The 26,937-nt window shown below is 44.3% G+C and overlaps 1 protein-coding gene across 1 annotated transcript in view; it reads right to left on the bottom strand.

Moving 5' to 3' along the window:
• Nucleotides 1-26,937, bottom strand: part of DIS3L2 (DIS3 like 3'-5' exoribonuclease 2) — a 176,822-nt gene that overhangs the window by 58,442 nt on the left and 91,443 nt on the right. Inside the window, 3 exon segments of the mRNA XM_059822865.1 lie at nt 8,130-8,363; nt 14,024-14,131; nt 21,348-21,460. Of these exon segments, the coding sequence (XP_059678848.1) occupies nt 8,130-8,363; nt 14,024-14,131; nt 21,348-21,460 (455 nt within the window).

Here is a 26,937-nt window from a genome sequence, read left to right as displayed (position 1 = left end):
TGAAACAACAAGAGACTTTCTGATGACGTCTGTTCATCACCGGGGAAGAAAAACATAAACTCTCAGAGCAAGGATTGTTTCCTTGGTAGAAAATGTAAAATAAGAATTTCCTCCCAGCACTCACCCCACACACACCTCTACATAAACACATGTTTTTCATGGGTTTTACCAGTCTTGCTATTAGAGACACTGAAGAACCAGTTTGTTTCTGCTTCACTGAGAACCAGGTTTTCCATCCTGAACCTCTTTCAATATAACCAGCAAAAGCCACTACTTCTCTCCCTACCAACCCCAAAAATACCAGTGAGCGGCTTGCTCAGCTGGATAAAGTACTGAATTCTCTGTTCACCTTAGCTATTAGCTTCACATTTGGGACACACTCCCTCACACTAAGCCACCACCTGCCACAGATGCCCTCTCTTTCCCCTAGAGATGCTATTCAGCACTGTCTGAGGTCCCCATGAGCAAGTGACCCCAGGCTGCCTATCACAGAAGCATGGGCAAGACCCATCTGTGTCCAGCCAGTCCAGGAAACCAAGAGATGTCTACTTCATGTGTGAATTTGGAGTACCTGCAAATATCTTTAACCCTACTTGCAGCAATTTGGAAGGTATGACAAAGTACTGCCCCCTGCAACTCTGTCCTGTGCAAGCAAGAGAGACTCCCATGGGATAGCAATAGCAGCACACTGGTTTGGTTCTGGCATATGTAGGCAAAGCCTGAGAACTGAAAGGACTGGGGAGAGAGACCAGTTGTGGAGCTGATTGCTTCTGTGTTGCAGAGAAGTGTTGGCCACAGTTCAGCCCTTCATGCTGATGCGGCTTGTTTCTCTGCTCTGCACCGTAAGAAGTACCTGCTGGGGAACTGGGATAAAAAACTTGACTTTAACTGGGCCAGCAATAAACAGCAGAAACAAAAAAGCACCAATTCTTATTCAATAGCTGTCAGTAATAAATGTGAAAGGAAGAGAACAGTCAGCGATAGCCTAACGCACTGGATTTGGCCTGGGAATCAGGAAGAGGCTTGTCCTGTCAGCTCTGCCACTGACTCACTGCGTGAGCTCAAGCAACTGCTTCACCTCTTCATGCCGTTCCCATCACCTGGAAAGATGGAGCCGGCCTCTCCTCTGACACTTGCTGTGAGGCTGGCAGATGAAAGAAGCTATTGCTGCGACAGACAGCGTCTCAGAATTAAAGCGTAAGACCCCTTTTTTCAGAGAAGTTTCTGAGCTTGCAGCTCTGTGACAGATTTAATAAAATTCAAGGGTTAAGCTGTGTTTGTTTAGAAGAAAAACACTTGTATATGACTGGAGAACTTGAATATCTGAGCTAGTGGCTGGAATACTTACTCCAGGAAGAATAAAGTCATAACCCACTCTTGCATTACTGATGGTAAATTAATGCCAGAGCACCACTGTGTGGGGAGCCCGTCCCAGCCGTGTTTGCCCAGACATCTGGCTGTGGTGGTTCCCAGCACGATGCTCTACAGCCGAGCCCTGTGCTCCAGAGTCCGACTCCCCCCTCCTGCCGGAGTCAGCTCGACCACTTCACCACCTGCTCCTGCTGGGACACAGCTGCTCAGCTCTAAAAGAACGATCAAGGAACGGCGGGACATGTGCAAGGACATCAATCCTACTCACACCCCTGGGAGAACTTCATTAAAATCCCAGGGCAAAAGATTAGATTCTGAGGGCTTTCCACTCAACATCCTAATTTAATCAAAATATTTTAAAACCTATCGGCAATGAAAATATCTCCATGCAAGGAGAAAGATGCTCAGCCAACACAGACCCCTTCCATAACACAGTCCCACAATGCTTCCTTCCTGTGTGCATCCTTGGTGCGTGTGCAAGTTGCCCGACCTGAGCTGTTAGCTGTTCCTGACGACAATGATGTCTTTTCATATTTGCCTGCAAAGTACCATGTTTCCCTGTGGTATTGTAGGAAAGACATTTCGAAAATGATTCCTACTTCGCTAACGCACCTTTGCAAATGCATTTCGATTACTCCTGCAGGGAAGAGCAGTATCCCCCAGCAGAAAGCTGTGGCCTTAGATGCTCATTTTGACATTAACTGGGGCTATGCAAAAGACATAAAATCCCCAAGGGAAATTAATCTCCAAATACATCCAGCATCCCCCCCAGCTGCCTTACATATCACACAGTATAAGCAACTGTCCATAATGATCATATAGCACCTGCTGTCCCCATTCTGGGTATCAGTGAAGTCTCTTTAACCAGACATCAAAGAGAAGGAGCAGACAATGGTGGAATTGTGATAGGAAGTGAATAGTGAAAGCTCCTTGTCATTCTGCATTTCCATGTATCTTACAGCACCGTACATACAGCCCACCCTGCCTCTGCTGTCATTTTCAGGCACGGTTGCTGTAATGGCCTCTTTTGGGAGGTATCATGGCAATTTTCAGGATTTTATAAATGGGTCTTTTGGGTTTTCTCCTGGACGAAAGCAAGTGCCTGGGTGCACATCTGAATCTACCCTGAGGGAACCAAATCTGAGATGAATTTGGTACGAATGTCACATCCTAGGTGATGAGCACCAGGACTTTCTCTTTGAGACTGGCCAAAAATCCAACAAAGCAAGGTTCCCCGGAGCAATGCAGGGACAGCCAAGAGTCAGGGGTTGGAGCAAAGCCATTTACTCCTCCCAAGAAAGGTGCATGCACTGAGAGTGTGCAGGGGTAGCACATACAGCAGCTGTGGCTAGAAAACCTAAGCATCACACCAGGGAGTACTCAAGCCAGGATGGCCTTCCTGCCCCAACAGCATTTTAAGACATAAATTCAGATCATGCTAGTAGGGAAAATATACGTGTGTTCAGTTAACTGAGGTCTATACAATATTATAGCCCTTCGCTGTCCCATCTAAACAGTTCTTCCAAACCAAAGTGCCTTCCATTTTTATATTAATATATTGTATGTTGTGCACAGTGACTGTTTAACCAGGGTAGAAACATTTACGACTTCCACATAGCAAGAAGACGAGAAGACCTGAATGCTTACTATACAGATATGAGGCAGGCAATATGACAAAACAATTTCCCATAACTATTTCCAGCAGTCATACGTATTGGAAAATTTTAATGGTGATAGTAATTAACCTCTGGCTCTTGAGATTCCCAATTAAATGGCATTAGCAGGAGCTACTGTCTAAAAATAAGTGTTTCTGTCCTATCCCATTAGCCACAACTAAATACGAGATTTCCCAACATACAATGGCACATCCTGCACGTACAGTGTCCTCCTTCCTCCTTGTTTTCTGTGTGTGAATGATTTCAGTCAACTTCTCACAGCTGTTTGCATCAAGTAGGCAGAGTCAGTTCTCTATACAGAGCTGGTTAATATATCCAATATGCCATACACCTGGGTGTTTTGGAGCTGGTATTCTGCACACATTCTGGTGTTTGGGGTCTTTGTGCTTGTTTTCCTATGTTCCTGCAACAGAAATACTCTATTACTTCAGGACTCCCACCAACCTTAATTAAACAAAGCTATTCTCAAAGATCACTTATTTCCTTATTCCCAGCAGCCACTCGACAGGACCATAGGTAAGGTCTCCAGTGTGGTACAGAGCTACAACAATACAATTTTTACTATCTTATTTAAAACAAATTATTCAAAACAATAGAGACCCAGAGGGAAAAGCAACCCTTGCTCAGACAACAAGACTAGCACAGCACACAGCCTGGAAGCAAGCAGAAGCGAGACCATTTCACTAGCAATTCAACCCTTAAATCTGCATAACATTCTCATCTTTGCCATTTTTATCCTTTTTCTTTGCTTTTCACACACACCTGCAAAGCTGAACGTTTGCTGCGCAGAAAACAAGGATAGAAGCTATTCCAGCAAACAATTCAATGCATTAACTGGTCTAATGCAAATGCATTTTGGGTTGTTCTCACAATGAACTTTGGTCAATGCCAACGTTTTGAGCACCCAGGTGTAAGTGCGCTGGCAAAGTCAGAATCACTGGCACAACAAAAGCCACCGCTCAGCTCACAGACAGTTGTCATAGAGACAGATCAGCATCCTGGGGTATTCTCATTTTAAATAGCCACAGAAATCCTTTTTAACCTGTCTTCTTGTAGGCATCTGTCCTCATGATTCATTTATAAACTGTTGAGACCAAAAAGAGAACCATTTATCAGCAGGTCTCCTCTAGGCAGGCTTGAGCTAAGGAGCTTTTCTGCAAACTTGATGGTTTTTGCTGAAAGCAAGTTTCTCTCTGATTCTCTGGCTGGTGTTTCTAAACGCTGTGGTTTGGGGAAGTGATCCAACTTCAAAGTAACCTGGCCAGGAAAAAAAAGGAAAGTTGTGGATTGTGCTCACTTTGGTTTTTAAACCAGGTCAGATCCCTGCTCCAATTTATAGTGCGGGTGCACCAAGAGCTGTGAGAGGACAGCACAGGGGTGGCATTTCATAGTCCTGGGCAGGAAGGAGGCCGGCGGGGAAGACAATGTTGTAAGTATGTGAACACTTTTTCTCAAAGCCACAGTACAAGGCACTTCTTGCCTTTACATCTAAAAGCTGCAGCTCCAGATGAGAAGGAAAAGAAATATATTAATCTCTGTCTGCATGGACAATGTCTTGCAAGCTCTTTAGCTGCTGAAGGTGCAGACTTTAAACCTCTAAAACTCAGTGCTCAGCTGCCTTCTGAGCTAGGAAGCTGGCAGGCAGCACAGGAAACCATATTCTAGGGAAAAAGCCCCAGAAGGGGCCTACGGGGACAACCAGAGCCCACGGAGTGACAGATGTGTGGCTCTGGTTGCAAAGATGGTCCTCAGACCCAAGGTGCAATGCAGCAGGATTCCCCTATAGACCTCTGCAGAGGCATGAAAGGAACTGAGGGGAAAAAGAGTGGCAGGAATGTAGGTTGCCATGGCCAGGACTGAACTGAGGCAGGAATTTAAAATTACACAGACCCAAAGAGACACATATATACTGACACTGAATCCACAAATCCTTAGCTTTCAAGACTGTGTGCTACCTGTGTAATTTGTCTCAAGGTCTTCTGCGTGACCCAGATAGGTAATTCCCAAGTTATTAAAAAAAGTAAGATACAGTCTTCATCTGTTGAGCTACAGAGATTCCTGCTTCTAAAATTCCTGCTAAAGATAAAATCATGGGCAAGCAGATGCTGCTCTCATAATAGTCATAAAAATTCAGCAGCGCCATTGAAATGGGAAACATTCCCCTCACCATGGCACAGCCAGCCTGACACTGCGACATCTTACTAAGGCCATCCCGTGTCAGGTGTAAAGGGTTCCCTGGCCAACCACTACTTCTGCTATTATAAAGATACACCCATGAATGGCTTCATTTGAAAGATGTTCTTAGTTTTGGGGAATAAATCCCAAATTATACGGATGATATGGGGGGAAACTGAGGCCCACAGGGAGACCACCAGCCCAAGGCCACCATGGCCAGTGGCAAAGCAGGACAGGAAATTCTTCCCCCATCATTTTCTTAATATCAACAGGAAGCACAAGAGCACATCACACTGAAAAATGGCAGGGTGGAAGTAAGCAAAAAAAGTCATCACTGTTCCATCAGGAGTGACCCCAAGGTAGAAACTCTCAAACATAATGCAATGTATAGGAAGAGGGCTCACATCCCTTGGAAAAAAAAGCACAGGAGTCATCCATGTCCAGCCACCCCCTCCCTTAAGACTGTGGGATGATCATTTCCTTCGCTCACATATTTATTTGGAATCTGATAATTCATTGCCCCTAGTTTCCTGCTGGAGTTTGTCTTCCATTGTTCAGGATTTACATTACTCAACAGGAAATCAGTGAGAGGTCCAGCGATTAGAAAGGTGTATTTCCCATTCGGACCCACCCTTGCTTGCTCGCTCGGGGCTGGAAGTCAGACCCAGTGCACAACTGCGTCCATGGGAACTCAGGGAAGTGGGGGAGCAAAGGCAGAGGGACTCATCTCCTTCCATTAAAAGCTACAGATTGCTTTGTCTGGCCATATGCCGCTGGCCGTGTCCACGCACTCAGCCCTCACATAATGTTCGTACTCAGGCCTTACAGTAACCACTTTCTCCATGTGCTGGGAAGGGTGTAGTTTATCAAAACGCAACTATTAAAGCAGTACTTGAAAAGAGTAAGTATGGTGAAAGCGTCCTTTGAACTAAAATACACTTCCTTCTCCAAGACCATTGCTTTTGCTCTGACACTCCTGCCAGGAGAGAGAGATTCTGTGCAGCATAAAGTACCACTTGTGAGATATAATTTAGTTTATCACATTGGTCAGGAACTAGGCTGAGTAGGAATCAGCCCTCTCTGGTGCCCTTACCAGTGGCTTTTAACCCTGATCTCACAAATGATGCTCCAATACATTCTCTTTAACAGCTTCTCTGCAACAGCACAGAGCAAAACAAAACACCGCTAATCTTTTATGGGGTATCACTGGAACAGGATGCTTCCCTGGCCAAATCCTCCCATTGCAAATGTCGCAACTGTTTTAAAACATACTTTCCCTGAGGTTAGTTTGATAACAGGTACTCAACTCAAGCACATACAGTGACCACTCAGCACTACACTGTAAGTGTGACTTGTGCAATGCAGCTGATGACCTTTCTGGGCCACAGCTCTCAGTCACTGTGGACTGTTGTTCCAACCCAGACATCTCCAAGGCTCCCCAGTTAGCTCATCAAGTGCAAAAATTGGGGGTTTTTATGTTTCTTTAGCATTCAGAGTGTGCTTGGGAACAAAAGCCCAGCTTATTAGCCATTGTACAATAAACCTCAGAGGGAAGCCTCTGTTCAAAAGGGGTTTAAGCAAACTCTGCAGGACTTCACAGTGCGAGTTAGATTTCCAAAAATTATTTGAATATGATTTTAAGAATTATTATTTCCCTTGAGCAAGGGGGGACCTTAAGGAAATGCCCTTGCTCCAGGCTCACTTATGTGCGCCTACCCAGTCCTCTAAGTCCCCCTACAACAGATGTAGGCAAGATAGCCTTGGACATCACAGTTCCTACACCAGAAAGTTTATCCTAAAGTGTAAGTCCAATCTCCTCTACTGAATTTTAAGATACAGGTGTCTCATCCTGTCCATCTTAGACATGGGGAACAGAACATTGCCCCTCTTCACAGTTTTGCCAGACTAAGCCACGTGCTCTGTCAAGGAAGGTCGCAGATTACAGACACTTGTTGCTCTTTTGCTCTGCAATGATTTCTCCAAAATTAGCCTTCCTGCAACTGGAGACAACACCACAACACCAAGTAAAATGGAAGGGTTACAACATACCTCTTACATTCAATAGTCCTGTTTACACATCTCAGTACACTAGCTTCTTTCTCAGCAATATCCTTATGTTGACTCATGCTCATTTTGCAGAATGAAACAATAGAGCTTCCTTATATTAAGAGATTATTTTGTCTCCTGCTCAGGAAGGCCACTGAGTTCTATCAATTACTGGAACCACCTATCCACACAAACTGTCAGAAGCCACCTCAGAGCAGCTGAACCTCAAATACAAAAGTATTTTTGCTGTGATAATCTAAAATATCTGGATCTACTTGCAAAATAGAAATTACACATACCACAACTGGTACAAGATTACTTAAATCACCCCAGACAGAAAACCTTCCCACTAGCATTTCTTTCTCTGAAACACACCCAACACTTCTACGTATTAGCTTAGATAACATTTAGTCATTTTCCCTGCCCAGAGAACTGCTATGAAAGCTGTGGAAAATGCGAGTATTGCATGCATAGAAGTAAACGTGGAGGATGAGCCTTTCACAGTGAAATGTGCACTAAGGATATCTGAACTGCTTGATAATGAATGACACTGTCATGATTTGTTTCACTGTGTAAGTTACTTACCCACTCCACCAGGGCTTTAGGATTTTGAAAAATGTTGGAAGATGGATCACCCCTTAAAAAAACAGGAACTTTCTTCTTTTGATCCTACTTTACTTAGTGCTTTTTGTACATAATTTGATGCTGCTTTTAAGAAGACATCGGCACACAAACCTGCCTTTCTATTCCAGCCTGACTTTCCCCTTCGAGTTTTTAGACTGATCAGGAAATCCTTAGGGAGTACCACATGAAATTGCTTCACTGGAGCAGGAGCCCCTCCCAGGGGCTGGATTTACTCACCTGGTCTAAGCGCAGAGCACCGTCAATGAAGCGCTGTTTGCGGAGGTGCTGGGCAATTCGATGCAGGTTCAGCACAGCTTGCTGGATCTCAGCTATTGAGTGCTGAGGGGAGACAGGGGGAAGTTCTTCAGGTGAGAACACCTTCCCGGGGCTTTCAATCATACTCTGTGCATGGTCATAGCTTAGCTTCACGCAGGAGCAGATGACCGTCCGCCCAAACCATTCATCAAGGATCTGCAAAATTGGAAAGCGTAAATAGATCTGAGGACTTATTCTTCCAGTGCACAAAAGCTTGGGAAGTTGTACAAACACTGGAAGGTATTACACCAGACCTCATCACTGACCGTGAACTTCAAGGGAAGACCTTCTCATACTGAGGCCACCAGAAGGCCTTTTGTCCATATAGATTCTCTAGTGTCTAATAATGTGTATATGCATAATAAAGTCTTTCCATCACATAGGAACTGCTTGGACCTCTCTCCTCTACCTGATTTCCCTCTTTCATAGAGCTCATAAGAGCTACAGACCAGCTGGGAGTTGAAATCAGTCAGTTGACTCAAAGGTTACTGGGTGCAGGGGTGGCAACAGGCAGATACACACATGCAAAGAAGGCTCTCCTATCTAAAACACAGCAGACTGCATTCCACCTCCGATTAATATGTGGCCAGCAGGGCACCAAGGGCTGGCCCTAAGACACTCCATTTTCAGGAATACTGCAGGGACCCCAATGTCTGACTGGCACTTGTGAAAGTGCCTGAGTAGGACTTCGGTGAGTCTGGAGGAGAGATGGCCAGTCACTGACCCCTTGTTTCTCTGACCGTGCCTATGGTCCTAGGCCCAAACTCAAGCCAGGAACCTTTCTGAGCTTCCAAACTATGCTGGAATTTAGAGGAAAATAATCTATACATTGCCTATAAAATTATTTTATTTTAAACCAGAAGCCACACCCATTTTAAACTCCATTACAGAATACAAACATAGAAGTAGCAATTCAGAATTATTTATTAAAGCAGAAAGGAAAAATCTATTTTCAGCTGAGATATATAAGAGTCCAAAAGCTCATCAAGCCAGTGAGAAAGCGCAGAGGGACAAAGGGCAGAAGGCTCTTCAGAAAAGTCAAGAGCATTGGCATGAGGGCTCTGGAGACGGATGCAGTCTGTGATAAACCATTCAAAGCACAAGCGCTCAGAGAATGAATGGAGAATTGTAATTCTACCTTAGCTAGACGTGCCACCTTACCCCTTCATCAGCACAACAGGACAAGGGAAATTCTGCAAGTCACAGTGTCCGGGGAGAAAAGCCAGCTCTCTCTGTGACAGACTCATTAAGGACACTGCTTCAGAAAGGCAAACCCTCTTCTTAACAGGAAAGGACTGATCCCCAAGATACCTTTGCTGCCTCCCTCCCTTATGCCCCACAGAACATACGTGCAGTATAACTCAGCAGCTCAGAGCTCTGAAAGTCACAGGGCATTTAAGCTCAGTGCTAATTAGAAAGTGTCCTAATAGCAGAGATGCAGCAAGTGATGTCTTGCAATGTAAAGTGCTCTGACCCTTGGTTCATGGTTATTCCGTGTGGGCCCCTTTCTCTATGCCAAGAAGAAAGAAAGGAAGAGAAAGTCACAAAGTTGGACAGAGATGCTGCGATAGTGCTGGCAGCACCTGCTCTGTGCTCTGCTGCATCCTGTTAAATATGGTTCAGCTTCCTGTGGTGATGGGAAATCCATATCCAGTAGCTCAGTGACATCTGATGAAATCTGCTGGACCCAAAAAACCTCCTGATATTAAGCAAGCACGATGTCTGGTGTGGAAGGGGCTGCAATCCACTTCCAACTGAAGACTATTAGCCGGTTGGCAATAGAAATACTTCAGACCTCAGTAAGACATGGATGGTACTCAGGCACCAAAAAGGTGGTGTTACTTGTTGAGATCACCTGGGAGCAAGGCTGAGCAGCCTTCATTTGAGCTGAGCACTTCTACAGACCCTTCAGTTGTAATAGGCACCTCTTTCAACTCACTGTTCAAATGTTTTCAGACACTACTTCTATTTCTCTGCTAGGTCCTCCACCTCCAGCTATTAATTTCTGCATCAAAGGTCATTATCAATTCTGGCCCTCACTGTTATATTATCCCACACTAAATATTTTGTGTTTGGAAAGCACTCTCATTTTGCTTTATAAAGTAGGTGAGTCAATTCCATCGTGTACATGTGTGTTGAAAAGGGTTGAGGACTGGGCACAAACCAGAAGGGTAATTCTAAAGAGAAGCACTTTCCCCAGTCCCCAGGTTACCGCTGAAAGCCCACTCTGAAGCTACATGGTGCCTTCTGCCACTGGCTTCCAAGAGTTCTCTCTGTCCCTTGCAGGAGGCAACAGACCGGATTTCCACTTTGCTGTCTGAACTTGAAGCTTTCAACAAAATCTCATTTTTCTGCTTACTTAGAAGAGGTCAAATATTTCAGAGCTCTGCTCACTTCCTTGTAAGACGAGAGATGCAGCATATTGGGCCCCCAGAATATAACTAGAATGTAAAATCTCAGGCAGGCTGCATTCAGGGCGAAGCATCAGGACAAGCAGCCCACTACTAGCAGATATTAAACTTCTTTTATTTCTCTGTTTCCTCAATTCCTTTTTCTGTTCTTGGTCTCTCAAAGGCAATCAAGCAGCGTGATGCAGAGTGCCCAATTTCCATTTCTGCAATGACTCTAACAGGTGTAAACTGGACAATGACAACCCTGAGAGATCTCTTATTAACATACCCAGTAAGTACCTTCTCACTAAGATTGTCTGGATGCAGTAGACACACGTCACATAGGCAAGGAATGGAGTTTGGACAAATCTTGCCCTGTGCAGTCCAGTAATCCCTGTGTGTCGTGAGCAGAGCTGCCAGACTCAAGTCTTGTTGCGGCAGGCTAATTTAATTCTACCCACCATCCAAGTATTTCCTGGAAATGCCCTCCGTCTCTGCCTTCAGCAGCCATCCGAGCAGACTTTGGGTAACCACAGACTTGCGTCCCTGGTTTGCAAACCCCACCAGAGGAACGGGCAAGCTCCACCACTGTGGGGAAAGCCGCACAAGGCTGGCTGGCTCACGTACCAGTGGTTGATGGATGGGCAAAGCAGTGCGGAGGAGCAACATTTGGGGCTTGTGAGCTGGGACTTGGAGATTACAACAAGTAGCCCATAAGACCTGTCTGCAAGGTCTCCCCCATCACAGCAAATCTGGTGCACCAGACTCCACACCGAGTACCCGTATCTGAGACATTTCTAGGGTTATGTTAAGGCTTCCCCCAGCTCTGACTGCTTTTGAGAAAAAGCTGTAGTCCCCAGCACATCATCTGATGGCAGTCAGTGTGGCTCAGCTGAAACCCTCCAATTAGCACAGTCCCTGGTGGTACGGTTCTCTTTGAGGGTGTGACATAGCTGTGCATGAGGCTGAGGACTTTCTTCACACAAGGCAGTCCTGGATGATGACAACAGTTTTGAGCCTGGAAGACACATTGTTTGTATAGGTTGTTTCAGACTGAAGCAATTGCTCTTCCTCACTGGTAGAAGGAACCAGCAGGGCTGTGCTTCAAACATCAGCAGGCAATAACTTAAAAAGAAGAGTTGCATCGTTTGTTTTCAAATATCTTTCTGTTGACTGCATCTGAACAAGAACGTGCTACGTTGTTCCTATAAACGCCCAGCTCTGGTTCTGAAGAACAGCACAGATGCAACAATATGGTTAACGCCTCTGCCCTTGGAAAGTCGTCTCATCTCATGTCACATTATCCCACTGGAGTCCATGGAGCTATGCGAAGTGCTGCTCAGACAACATTTTGTTACACTTACGGAAAACTAGAAGATAAACTCCAGAGCCCAAAAGCAACAGAAACAAGAAAGTGCCTGTCTCTCAGAAAGGGCTGAGCCTGGCATTATTTTTCTAAAAGAAACAAGAATTAAAAACCCCAACAACTTATCAATAGTAACACTCAGGTGAGGAATCTGCATGGCTTTTCCCTGGAAGACGCATTAGCTCTAGACTTATTTGCTTTGGACCAGTAACAGTAGGAGCTCAGAGCAGCTCTCACCTCTAGTAGCGCTGTCAGGCTTTGCTTTGCAAGCTTAAGGTTACGATACTGCTGTGTACACACGATGCAACGAAATGCTCTTCGGCCTCATGCATCCCTCATAGAGGAATGTCCTGTCTTCAGTGTCAGTGTTCTCACGGTTCTCCACCACTGGCTGAGGTTCAAAGGCCATGTTGGGACCTTTGACTCAGCTCCCTTTCACCCAGCAGAGCCTGGGAAAGCATGTGATCCTGTTTACACTGAGATGAGGCTAGAGTAACACCTAGAAATACAGGAGATGCATTCTGTCCCAACTCACAGATAAGCTCTTACAAGAATGCCCTGCTGGGCAAAAGCCCTACAACCACTTCTCCTCTTGGAAGGAGTAAATTCTTCTCCAGCATTCACCTGATATTCAGATCAAGTGACCTCAGTTAAGACTGCAGCCCTGAAAGGACTCTGCCTCCTAGGAGAAACCAGTTTGCTGAGATGGCCGTAGGCAGCCTGCCTTCCAAGGGGCAGTGTGGTCATGCCCCAGACCACTGCTCCTCCAGAGTTCAGCTCCCTGAGCAGGCGTAAGGCAGATGCTGCAGCTCCTCTATTTTCTCGCTGGCCAGACAGGGTTGGTCTGAACACTGTTTGAAAAGCAAATAATGTATATATTGCAGGGGACAAGAGACAAGATTTAATTAAAAGCTTATTTTAATTAAGACTTGACTATTAGCTGTTCAAAGACCACTCAGAGCCAATAAAAGGCCCACCAAGTAGCTACTATTAGAAGGTCCCCATGAGTAATCATGCTGTCGCTATAGGAAGTGGAACGCTTTTCACAGCAAACAAATAAAACCCACCTCAGTGCCAGAGCAGGAACTCACTGGAGAAATACAGATATAGGACTGCAACTATATTTGCTAAAGCATAAAACAAGATTCAGTATCCTTTAGAGCAGCATGGACAATAATAAGGAAGTAAAGTTAATCTTTGTGAAAAATTACCAAATTGGCACAAGAAATACTCTCCACAGACAGAGTTGTGCATGAGCACAACACTGCTTAAAAAAAAAAAATAATTCTGAGTACAGAAAGTGTACTTCACATAGATTGGAGAGTCCTCTAATAGTGGCAGACTTCAGCCCTCCTCAATTAGTGAGGGGACCCTGTGATCACTGAAGAGGAGACTGTTAGGGTTACAAAGAGTGTGGGAGAGGAACAGGGAGAGAAATGAAGACCCTGGGAGAGCTGGCAGAGAGCTGAAGGCAGCTCACTGCACTGACAGACAGCCTCCACAACTGCTCGCCGGAAATAACACATGCCGGGGATGGAGTTGTGCGTTTGCTGAAGAGCTATCGTGCTTTATTTGGATCAATGTAATTTGCAGCTCTGAAGAAGAATGAAATAGTCTGTTTACCAGAAAGGCCACAGAGGGATACTGCCCTCATCCACTGCATTGCACAACTGCCTATGAGCACAAGGCAGGCTTGGAGTAGGGGGGGAACATCTTGTTCAACCCAAAGCATTAGAATTGAATTGCTGATGGAGGTAAGACATTAAATGGATGGGTGACCTGGCAAGGAGCAGGAAATCATCCGTTCCTGAGATTCATACAAATATTCTTCCTTTCCCCATCATGTTGTGAGATTATTTCAGTTGGAAGTTCCACAGTATCTAATTGGTAAAACAAGATACAAGGACAGTCCTACATCCTCCAGTATTATTCACTGACAAGTCCTTGGCTCTCCACCTGGGTGTTAAGGGATGGCATTTTTACCACTCTGTTTGCAAGAGTAGGGGCTAGCCACCAAGGGAGGACTGATTAGCAGGATGACTGTCTGCTACTTGAGATACCTTGCCTTCTGGAGTCACCTTCCACATCACAGAGAACGTCAGTCTATCTCGCATGGGATTGAGACTGCATAACTCCTCACAGAGCAGCTTGGGAAGCATCGGGATCACCTGGAAGAAAAGAAGAGAGCACCTCGGTGAGATATGGGCTTTTAGTAGAGACCTGTCCGTGGCCAAGCTTCCCTGACCAGGTGGTAAAAGAGAGGCTCAACAATGCACAAAAGGAGAAAATGTGTTAAACCTTCAGGATCACATTCTCTGTGGCAGAAGTGACTACATCACAGCTCTGGGACGCATCATCCATGCCAGAGCTACATCAGATCGTGAACAGCGTGTCGGCACAGAATGATTAAGTAACCCAAATCCTCTGAAATGAGAGGAATTCAGACACTGCTGAGGCCACCAACACTCACATCGGCCCGTCCCTCAATGAGACCTGAGGGAGTGGTCAGCCTTCCACCTGGGAATCATTCCCAGTGCTCCCCTCTGAGGTATGGAGTAAACATCCCGGAGCATTCTGCATCCTCAATTATGCAAACTCTTCACTCTGCAGCTTTCAAGGTCATAAAGTTTGCTCTGTTTACCACTTCTTTCCCACTGCCATTTTGACACTGGGAAGAATGAGGAAGACTCAGCACATCAGGAAACAACACTGAAGAAACACGGTCCTGGCAGTCAGGAGCTGAAGAGCTTGGATTTGGGAACTGTGTTTCCTGCTTTGCCATGGAAGACTGTGTAACCAGGCAAGTAGCGCAAGTCTGCTCCCTGCAAAGCATAAACGGAACTTCTCCCAAGCATCACAGGAGTGGTGCATGGCTTCAATAAAGATTGAGCCATACTTTGTAGCATAGACAGGAATGTGTAGATGTTGATGAATAAACAAAAGCACCCGGTTTATAAGTATTGAACATGGTGTTTGCAAACAGAGGGAGAAGTAGTATTTTTTTACTATACTCAACTCTGTTTGAACAAAATGTCAGCCAACAGAAATTTCTGGCAGGGATTTTTTTAACCTGTGTCCTAATTCCTTACAACTAATCAGTATTTCTGCTGCTGAATACTGAATTACCAAACCATGAATTACTCACCTGACTAGAGCAACAAAGCAACTAGAGCAAACCTGAGCAGCTCCAAGTGTTTCTACCATCCCTGAGTTATTTCCCAGGTGAAGGCTGCAGTAAAGATAGTATTTAGCAGCTGTTTAATGAAGAAAACCTAATTATTAGAGTTTCACAGTCTTATTTCCCTTCTCATTATTTACCTTTGTGAAGAAGCAGTAACTGCCCTCAAAGAAGAACCACGTTATTCCTCTTGTTTATTTTGAGTGGCGATGTGGGCTGGTGCATTCCAGAAGAACACAGAGAGAAATGCTCTACTTGGTTGCCATAAAATATTTCAGCTATTTAATTTAGTTTCCATTTTGATTGCTCTGTGTGCCACCCTGTAAATATAGGACCAGCAGCAAACCAACCGGCATGCAAACACCAGCTCTTCCAAACTCTGTGACACCAATTTGGCGATTTCAGAGATAACTTTTTCTAGCTGGATGCCAGGGGAACAACTGTTCTTCAAAACAGTAAGAAAAAAAACCAGCCTCAGATGTCCATTTTCTCCTCAAGTACACACACTTTGTATTTACTTTTTGCTTTGAAGGAAAGACTCTTAAAATATTTAATCACATTTGTGGTTTGGCACCAGACGATGGCTATAAATCCATTCTAATTGCAGTGCATATTAATGCCAAAAGGTTAACTGTACGCTCTGTGACTGTCAAGGAGTCACTTGCAACATGAATCAGCAGGACTGGTTCAGCTGGAAGGTCACAAGGGCACCGATTATGATAAGCTGTTTCCCGCAACACAAAGGCCGTCAACTCTGTTATTCCAGTTGTGAACAGTACATTAACAATACTGGTACATTCATAACTCACAGATCCAGTACGTGAGCTGTGCCATGCTGCCTGGAAGGACCCACGCCACAAGGTTATAAATTTAGCATGAGCGGTGCCAACCCATACCAGAAAGGAGAGAAAATAGCTTTATAGACTATCGGAAATCCCTGCCTGCCTAAGATCGCCCATGACCACCATGAGACCCTGAAGCTCAGGTCACAGTGAACAAAGTGCTAGTAATTTAATAAAAGCTCCCATGCCCTTTTTCACCCAAATTAAAAGCTGCAGTTACTAGCTTTCCTCTCTCTCCCCCACACCCTGTAATTGATATCTGATAATGGTCTGTACTTATTGAATATTTTTGTGCCTTAGCACATCCTCTTTCCCTTCACATCTCCTGAAGCAATAACAGTCTGCTAGAAAAATGCCTACATGAAACATGAAAGCTCATCCACGAAGAATAGCCCGAATGAAACAACAGGATGCTTGTTTTAAGTGTACTTGAGCAGGATTAATATCTGATTCAAGAGGCTATAATTCTATGGAAGGGCTTTCAATGATGTGAAACACAAGCAAAGCTTTAACTCAAATCATAATTGCAGCACTAAACACTCACCAAGCAATTAGCTGTAACAAACCTACTGTTAAATAGGGAAGCGTCAACCCGTGTTACCCTTCTTTTACAGGAGAGAAACTTTAGGCGAAGTAACTTAACCCAAGCCATGGAGGAAGCCTCACAGGAGAGCAAGAAGTCAATCAGCCTTTTCCTGGGCTCAGCACATACATACACAACTTAAGACAATGTGACCTTGTATTGAAGGTATTTCAATTTTATCTACCTTACTTAATTAAAAGAAGAAACCTGTTTTCAACATCACGACAGTCTTGGCTAACTGCCTCCCTCTGCTTTAACATCACGATTCCTCTTCACACTCTACACAGAGAATAAACCAACTGTCACAAAGCACAGAAGTTTAAGTTATAAATACACATTTCCTTTTTCCTTAACATGATATGGTCACAGGCTGAAAGGATTCTTAGTAGTTGCAAGCCCAGCATTTAACATACAAAGATGTCACAATTGTGTCACACTTGGAGAGCAAGATGTTTCAGGAGTTATCCCAGGGGCTGCCCAGAAGGAACTTTTGCAACAGGATTACCTCCATCTCTTTCTGAAGGAGACACAGGATGAGAGGAGATTTCCCTAAGTATGTCTTTAATGCCCAGATTTGCAAAATATCAGGGTTGCATAGCATCGCCTTAAATAATCCTGAGGCTGTCCAGCATCTTTTAAATGCTTTACCCTTCCCATGACTGTCTGCCAAGAGACACCGCCGTCTGCCAGCTGCCCTGCGGAGTGCCATGGCATGCAGAAATCCAGCTAGATGAAACACTGCCGAGGGATATCACCTTCAGCATGAAGTGGTTTCCTTAGCAAATTGCTAAGGATGTGTCTATGTTGGCAATCACATCATTCAGCTTGATTTTACTGCAGGTGGAAATAAAGTCACCTGGGCTTATACAAGGATCATAAAGCTGGAACAGGGGAGTTTATAAATGTAGTTGAATCTAGAAACGCAGTTGGAGGGACCCAGCAGGGCTACGGGAAAAAAATTCACAATGAAAAAAGGACCTATGGCACCCAGGAAATCCTTTCTAATGAATGTACCATAGAAACCAGGGCTGAAGAAAGCCTTGGGTGGTGAGAGCTTGTCTGGTTTTCATCCTCCTCTATCAGTCAGACTAATAAAAGACATCATCTCTCCCCACAAGCCTAGCAGGGCCCAAGAGATACTGGAAAGGCCACTTCTTTGAGTGAAAGGCTGATATCCACAATGCTTGCAGCTGTGGGTCTGTATTTCAAGTCAAATCACAGAGGATTTCTCTGTCCCTATTTCCAAGTCCTATGTGCAAAATCTCCAGCGCTACCATATGCGGCTTGAGACTTAGTGCTCCAGCACTGCCCGACAGCCCCCCTCCACGCTATCGGCTGTCCCCACGGGCAGCCACTCATCCCAGCACACCGAAGCCGTGGGCAGCAAGGGAAAACTAAAGTAAGAGAAGGCACCGCCGGGGCTGGAGAGTTTCCTACACGTCATCACCTGTAACCATGGCCGCCCACACTGCTTAGCAGCTGGCTCCTCTGCATGGTGGAATCACTTTGGACATGGGAAGATCTAACCTCCTGCTTGTGAGAGCCCATTGTGTTGTTTTGTTTTGCTTCTTTGGCTAATAAAGTGCTTCCAGAAACGAAATGCGTGTTTCCAGCCTCAGACTCATTCCTAGGGAGCCGGGCAGTGGGAGGGAGCGCATGCATACTGGGATGATAAAACTCCCCGTTCCCTTTAAAATCAGAAACATCTGCTGCAGCCAAGACTGACTGCCCGGCCAGGTTCCGAGTGGGTTAGCCAGGGCAGCTCTCATCAATGGACTCGCTGTAGCAGCTTTTCAAGGAACAGAAGGGCAAAACTGATCAGTCAACCAAAGAGAAAAGGGAACAAACTCTGGTTAAGAATAAACCCTTATTTTCACAAAGTCGCGTGGGCAGTTTTGCTCCCTTCAAACAACCCCATTCTGCTCGTGCCCTGCTTTGGCTGCCCACTCAGGCTTGGTTGGGGTTGGTTACAACCTCCGGTGACTCCTGGGGTGACCCCTTCTCCCACTGCCGGTCCGATGGGGAGGGATTGTATTAACTGAGAGTTTCCATCAGCTGCTCTCCCCAGAGCTGGGAGGAGGATGCCGAGGTCCAACAATGGGGAGGGCTCAGCAAGCCTCTTGCTTACACACTAAAAGATACTCAAAGGAAATAGGCAATTTGTTTATGAGCCAAGATTTCTGCTCGAGAGTTGTATCAACACTTCCATGAATTCAGATTTCGAGCAACTCTTTGTTACTCAGCCTGAGATTATCAAAATATCAACACCCTGACAACCTGCTGGTGTCAAAAGTGAATGTCTCGAAGTCCTTTGACTCAACGTGAAGATAGGCTTACAGTTCTGATCTTTGATCTCCAGTATAAAATAGGACCAATAAAATATTATAGGGATTTATGGCTGACCTCTCACTTGAGCTGCTTCACACCTAAAATAACACTATAAGATGTGCCAAAAAAGAGGAAACTGTTTAGGTTTTCTTGCTTCTTAAAACCTGATATGCTCTTATTTCAAAAAAACTTTTGACTTTTATTAAATAGACCACTAGCAATTACACAATAACTCCCCTTCTGGGTACATGGTTCAGGGAAATGAAATATGTGGCTTTATTTAACTTCTTTGGGAGGATTAGCACAGTGCTAACCTCTAGCAGAATCACAGCTGTCTTAGGAATCAGGTGCATCAAAGGAAAGCATATTTTCTACAAGAGTCATGCTACCATCTTGTTTCAGACAGCCTGACTGCTTTCCTTTGCCCATCCCCTCTCTCCTTTTCATCTCTTGCAATTAAAATATTGACCATTTCGTCATCTAACTTAGTTTGCACTCTTAAAATATATTTGCTGCAGGGCAGAAGTGTGGGTAAGACACTAATCCTGACAGCTGGGCAAAGGTAGTTGAAAAGCAATTGAAGATTACAGGCAACAGATAACTTATGTTGGCATCACACGTGTCTGACTGGTAGCGCTGGGGGGAAAAAGCGCTTTGAAAGAAAATTTAATTAGCTTTTGAATTCAACCAGATTTTCATGAAAAATGTCTCCTTTCTATATAAAAATCTTCCTTCTTCCTTTAAAAGAAATCACATGCCTTCAAACCACAGACTTGGAAATACTGCCACAACATCCTCCTGGACTACAGCTTTGCTGCCCTGCAGTGACATCCCCCCTGGGCCAGCCCACATCTCCCATAGTGAGCTACAGCTGTTGAGTCATCCATCAGAGGTGGAAGCAGAGCACCACAGAAGCCAAGGGCTTATCACTGGAAAGACTCTAGGACTGGGAAGACTCTGGTGCCAGAACTGCTGTTTCCATGAGCTACGCATTGCTTCCCACTCTTGGAGAACAGCAAGTCACTGGTAACTTGGTCCCACACTGCAGCACCTGCGTGCCGTTGGCCTCGCTACCACCGACCCAGCTTGGGCACTTCTGCATTGCTATCATGGCTATTCCATGCAACCCGTACGCACAGAGACGTAAAATCCACCAGACTCACCAAGACCCCCTGAAGCTGTGCCTTGCTGTTTCTACCTAAGGAAAGTTACGGAACAGCTACTAAAGGTTAAGAGCTTGATATCAAACCACTAATTTGATTTCAATGGTGTAAAATAAATAATTTTATCATCTGGAAAGTATGGCGAGGTCAAAGTAAGCTATTGGAACAAGCATCATGACAAGACCCTCCCCGGATAGCAATCCTGGGAACATCCAGGAAGGGAGGGGAAGAATCACTCCTAACCCTAAGTAGCAAGTAGGATATGTTTGTTTATTACACAAAAGATGCCCTGTCATCCTGGAAAAGGCTGTGGAGACAAGGACTTCAGCCTGACTGAACAGGAGTGTGGGGAGAGGCTGATTAATCTGCTCCTATGACACTGCCTCAACACTCCTCTTCGTGCAGCTGATGCTTCAGGCTGACACAGGACGCTAACAGCCAAGCTTCCCGGCTTCCCTGCACGGACAGCACCAGCGGTATCGGATGAGCTAGAAGATGTTTCTGCACATTCAACTGAAAATGAGCCAGGCACAGACAAACCCTAGATGTTTCCTTTCCAATAATGTTTAACTTGAACCTGTGCATTTTTAAAGTTTAGAAGTCAACTTTAAACTTGACTTTAACATTTGATTCTGTTACACTAGAACCTGTACAATTTCAAATATGTTTTCACTGCATGATGAAAGAACATATTTTTCCAGTATTTAGGATGCCCAGATAAAAGAAAAGTCATTAAATACAATTGCACCTCAAAACGTGAGATTGCACAGGGTGTTTTACACCCTACTCTGCTATGTATCCACTTCTGGGAGGGATTAGCTACTACTACTGCGCTGAAGACAAAAATAAAACTCTCCACCACCACCACATCTGCAAATTTCAAGCCTGCAACAGCAAAACGGATGAGCCAGCTTGGGTTTGTCAGGCTTATCTGAGGCCCAGCATGGTGCAAATGTAGCTATGCAGCTCTGGGCCCTGAACTAGCTCCAGCTCAGCAGAGTCCCATTCACATGGAGCCGCTCCCGCGCTGGCAAGCCCTGGCACACCTGGGTCTCTGCCCACAGACACAGGGTCACAACCTGCTGCTTCACCCAGTGCTCTCTCCGTAAGCTCCGAGGTAGTCAGCAGCTATGTTAGCTTTTGCATTTGCATCAATTTACTCATTTTTGTAGGTTTGTTGCAAAAATAGCCAGATTTTGATTGTAGGCATCTGACAATGAACCTTTAAAATTAACTTATGGCAAATGGAAGACACAGCTGTCTGGCGAAAAAAGGAAAAGTTGTCCTTACCTTTTGCACTAGATAGACACTAGTTGCTCTTTCACTCGCTACTTTATCCAGTGCTGTTTCTTCCAGTACAAAGTAGCTGACATCCGCGATGTGAACACCCACTTCGAAGTTCCCTGAAATTGCACAAGGAAGTCAGTAAGCTGCAGGTAGAAACGAAGTGCTGACATATTTAACTCTGACCCTTCTCCCCCATCTCCCAGTGCTACTGTAACCTTTTTGCCTTATGCCTAGACCTCCAAAAATGATACTTCTGTCCACTTCTCCCATCTGAGATGAAAGCTGTGGTCTCGCAGGACACTACCAAATTCACAGCCACTGTGGCTAGAACATACAAGTGAATACACATACAAATGAATCCTCAAGCACAGCGGTGGATATGTGAAAACCCTTAAAAAACATGGGGACAAGTCTTTCCAACTAGGAGCTTGTAATAGTGAGCCCAGTCCTCACCCCTTTTCTGTCAGACAACAGTAAGCAAGAAATATGGGACCCCACCTCACAAGCACACAGACAACGCAGGACACCGTTTCCCGGGTATGGAGCAGCAGGTCTCACACACTTTTGGGTTCTCGGAGCTGCACTTTTTTCCACTTAACCCTGTTTGAGCCCAAATTGCTGCTGGGGACCTGGGAAGTCTTCAATGGCTTTGCATTAGTCTATGCAGAAGCGCAGCTTTCCACAAGCAGAATATTCCCACTATTATCCTGCCTTCCCTTCAGATTCGGCTTTTTATCGTTAGAGTCCAGTCTAGAAATATCTTAATTCAAAAGTTAGGCTAGAGTGGAGTACTACTGAGGTTTATCATGAGGTTTTGGCAATAATTTGGATTTGGAAGGAGCGATCATCCGCAGCTTTGGAAGTAATTAGTACCTTGGTCCAAGAAATTCTGGTTTGCTAATCCTCAAAGAAGCCTAGTGACCTTTGTTTTCTCTGGAAAGACTAGGCTAGATTTGAGGTGCTTATTTGTAGAATAGTTCTAAGTGCAGCGGGTTCCTAATTATAACATTTGGTTCTTTAGAGGAATTCACTAACTTCTTGGTATCTATAAATATTTTTTCTTTCCCTAATTTTTTTAAAAAGACAACGTAATTAGATACCATGCTGCTGACAATCCTGTTTGTTTATACACCTTGCAAAGAGCATTATCAAAGCCTTTCTCTAGAGTGTCACATTTTTGAAGGATAAATTGTTAATAGCTGCCGTCATTACGCAGTACACCTGCCCATGTGCCCTTCTGACGGGTACCAGGGCTAGGTTTCAGCAGAGTGAGAATGGAAATGTATACAGGCAAAGAGGAAGCGTGAGAAGGTTCAAGCTTGTATTAGAAGAGGCACCCAGCCCACTGTGCCCCCAGCTGGGAGTTCAGATAAGTGAGCACCAACCCACCCTGTGCAACTGTTTGGATTCATAACAATTTTAACTTAACTTTATTAAGCCACGTTTGTGCAGCACTTTGAGTGCGTCAAGTATTATCGTGCTTTTTCTGCTGCTTTTGTACACTCCACAGAGCACAAATGTAAAGGCAGCTGAAACGCACATGGAAGATGAGAGTGCTGGGGTTTAGATTTGTCCACATAACCTACAGTCACTGGAAAGTCCTGCAGAGAGTAAATATGATGGCAGCAGGGGGAGAGGGCAATAATCCCATTGCACACCAAGGGACAAATTCCACCACTCATTAGGAAGCTGGGAGAAAAGACTGCAGATTAAATGGTTCACCTCAGAAAGCTGCCTACAGCTGTGTTGTGATATTATCACATGCCTTGAAAGCTGCTCTACATGGATTAGGCATCCAAGCCTGAAACTACTTAGACAGTAAGCCTTAGACCAACAGTTCAACCAACAGGTTTAATGTTACACACACTCGAAGCCAACACACTCAGAAGGTAAAAAAATATTGAATACTTTGAAGTCAATATTGTAATGTATTGACCCTGCAGGCAAATATTGACGAAAGGAAAAGGAGAGGGGGTCATTACATCATGCCTTTAATCGTACTTTAATTCAATATGTGCACTGTTACATACATGAACTTTTTGTCCTTGTTAGAAAATCGACAAACCAAGAAAGATCTCATTGCATGAGATAATAAAACATGGAGTTAGCCAACGAAAACACATTGACCAGAGTTAAATTTCATTCAGGTTTCCCACCAGAGCTTCTAAAAGCCGGGGTCAGCGTGAGCCCCCTGCTTTTGAACTTTTAATGGAAATTCTATCTAAATATTTTCTTACATACATTGACATAATGCAAACTGGCAGCTCTTGGGTTTGTCTTGCTCAAGTATGAATCACCCTATCTCCCTCACCCCCAAAAAATTCAGACCAAGAGAACTTGAAGATACAGCACAGTGATGAACCAATCAGATTTCTCTCAAATCTCTGCTTTTGAATGTGTTAGACAAAATACCAGCCTAAGCTTACACAGAAGTACCTGCCTACTGCTCTCTCCTGGTTTCTTTGCTAATTAAGATGGAAGAGCTTTGCGGATAGAGAAATGCTATTCACTAGGATACTCTTCCAGGTCCACAAACAGTTTTTCTAGTATCATTATTTTTTATGACAAAGTCACAAAAGGAACATTTCATGTTGAAAGTCTTGTGTTATTTCCCAAGGAAAAAAGAAAATGTGGCCTGAATGAAAGGAAAAGAGAGTTACACCAGCACTCGTTTATTGAAGAAGTCTTGCCAGAGAGCAGAGAAAAGGGGGAAAGGGTGGACACCACATAGACCACACACCACAGGCTGCTACACATGGTCTACTCCACCTTCATTTTGATGAAGAAATTTACTCTTCCAGCGAACAAAGCCTTCAAGTCTTGGCATGTAGCTCGCCATCACGATAGACTTTATACCCTAAATTTCTTACAGAAAGGAGTACTTTAGAAACCACACACTTGCTTCACCCCAAATTTAAAATTCTCCTACAGTGAAGCTAAAGCTGCTCAACAACTCCTAAAGCTAGGTATACACTACCAGTTTAAGGATTAAAATTTTTTTAAAAGGAATTTACATAAGAATGTACAGAAGATTAAGACAGACACTTTGTATGCTGATATTAAAGCAAGAGCTGAAGGAAGCATCTATTGCAATGAAAAATGCTGAAGGCACTTGGATAGCTTCTTTCACTCAGGATCTCTGGGATTTTTCATTTAAAATCATTTATTCTGAAAGTGGGTGCAAAATTGTCATCTCATTCGAACTCCACCACTACAAAGATGCTACGTGGGAGATGTTTAGCAACAGGGAATACAGTTTAGAATCAAGCAACACATGTTTTATTAACCAGCTGTACCCTATTAGCCCCTCTCTGCAAATACAGAGACACAGCAACAGAGATGGATGGGAGACAGGACTATTATTTGAAATTACATTATGGCATTGCAAAAGCCAATAACAATGCCCTTTGCAAAGAGGAGCTCTCCTCCCCAGGTCTGCAAGTAGAAATAGGGAAAGAGCTGGGCGCTCAGCCACCAAAGCTCCTCTTGGGCCAACGCTCTGCACAAAAAGGACAGGATTTGTTGCCACCTTACTGCGAACAACACAGTCCTGATGGCCCTGCAGCACTGCATACGGAGAAGACAATTTCCCTTTTTGTTTACCATCACACAGGCTGCTACAACAGCCAAATATAATGCACCTGTGTTGCTCCAAGTTTCTAGAAGCCTGGATCCCCTCTCGAAGCTTACCAAGTGATAGAGCTATGAGTGGCAGGTCTCCCCCCGCACGATGCTGCATTAGACACACAGCAGCTCTGGAGAAGGTTTGGCTCCTTGATCTGGGAATCTGGTGTGTTTGAACTCACTCCAAAACCTTGTGTGGGTAACACTGATATGATGCTAAAATCAAAGGAGAATTGGTAGCACCTCACAGAAGAACAAAGAACTAGCTGTTCCTTTTTTAAAATTTTTTCACTGATGATGTCATTCTCTACAACAAAACAGTTCAAAGAACTTTTTTCCTTCTTTATTGAGGAAAATTATAAACAAAGAAGGATTAGCAAGAAAGAGGTGAAAGAGAAGGAAAAGGCCCTTTCAGTCTGTAAATGCTCCATAAAAACTGCCAACCCAGCAAGTCATATCAAGTATTTGCCCCAGGAAATAGAAAGTTGAGTTGAATGTATGTGAACAGTATGCAAGGGAACACACTGGCAGCAAATCCCTCTTCTCTGTCTTCAGCAACTCTAGTCACTCTTAGCACAATGCAGAGAGAAAGACCAAGCAACTTCACTTCATATCTTAGCATATGCTAATTTTAGGACCATGCAACTTAAAAATGCAATTCTTCAAGGATAAAACAGCAGAAGGTAATTCTCTAGCATGCAGACATATTCCCCTTTATTTTCATCTCACCTTCAAGCATCATTGTTCTCAGGAGAGAAGACAAACACTAGTAGAGTGTTAAGTCAACTTAAAATTTAATACCAAGTTTTTTGTACTAACCACTATTTCTTACGCTGTCTTCACCCCTCTGTTAGGGAGACACGGAAGAGTTCAAAGCAGATTGCAAAGTGTTTGCTGTAGTAAGAAAACAGCCAACTACCTTTAACTACCGGCAGTAGATAGGTAGTTGGCTGTTCCCTGGCTAGACCAAACTCTTGCAGCAAATAATTACAGCTCTTTTCCATTCCTCTGCCCTGGGGGTACCATGCTGCTGCTCTTATCTGCAAAGCAATATTTAACACCTTGCAAAAGTATGAAAAACTTGCATAAAGAGAGACAAATGAGGCTTTTAACCTACATGCACGTTTTGTTGCTATTAGCAGTGCTACAGTAGAGCATGGGTCTTCATCAAGTTCTCACATGTGATCGTGGGCAAACGGGCGAAGATAGCCTCTATGGGGGTCTCAATTACAGAAGGGACAGCCAGAGGGGCTGCAGACGGTAACAGGGGTGGACACAAAAAAAAATACAAGTTGCATGGAGGCAGAAAACGGCACTGAGGCTTGGGGAAACTGCTAGAAGTAGCTAGGGACCATCACAGATCTTTAACACGTGCCTTTAAATGAAGGACCTGATCCAAGCCCAAACTCTTCTATTTCTCTTTGGCATGTGTATGTACATCCATGGCTCAAGTGTTACAGAAGTGTCCCTCTTGGGACAGAGAGAGAAGAAAAAGAGAGAGCAAAAAGAGAATGACAGTGTGAGTGGGAGAAAAGAGCATGTGGGAAAGCAAAAAAAGAGGAAAGATGGAGAAGAGAAAAGTTTAATACAAAAATAAAAGTGTAACCATGGAAAGAGCGAGTTATTTGTCTGCTCTGGAGCCTGAAGACAAAGGTGGGTGGCTTTAATTCTCAGCTGAGGTTACTTTTCCACTGCAGGAAGCCAAGCTATTGTTCAGAAAATCAGACAGTGTGTTTTATTTTACTTATTTTAAAATAACAAGAAAAGTGCTTAAATTTTACTTGTGTGCCCTAGGGCCATTTTGCTTTTTGAAAGTGCAGTGCAACTGCGCATAAATCCATTAACTTGTTTACCAGGAAACCAGTTTTTTTTAAATTATCACATGATGGTCCTTTAGCCAACTGCAATGCAACTAATTACACCTTTTTTTAAGCCAGTAATAGCTTTTTCCTTCTCTAAAGGTCTCTTC

This window comes from Gavia stellata, chromosome 11 (assembly GCF_030936135.1).
Source record: "Gavia stellata isolate bGavSte3 chromosome 11, bGavSte3.hap2, whole genome shotgun sequence".
Lineage (NCBI taxonomy): Eukaryota > Metazoa > Chordata > Aves > Gaviiformes > Gaviidae > Gavia > Gavia stellata.
Note: the sequence above shows the minus strand (reverse complement) of the source record. Positions and strands in the feature narration are given on the sequence as shown.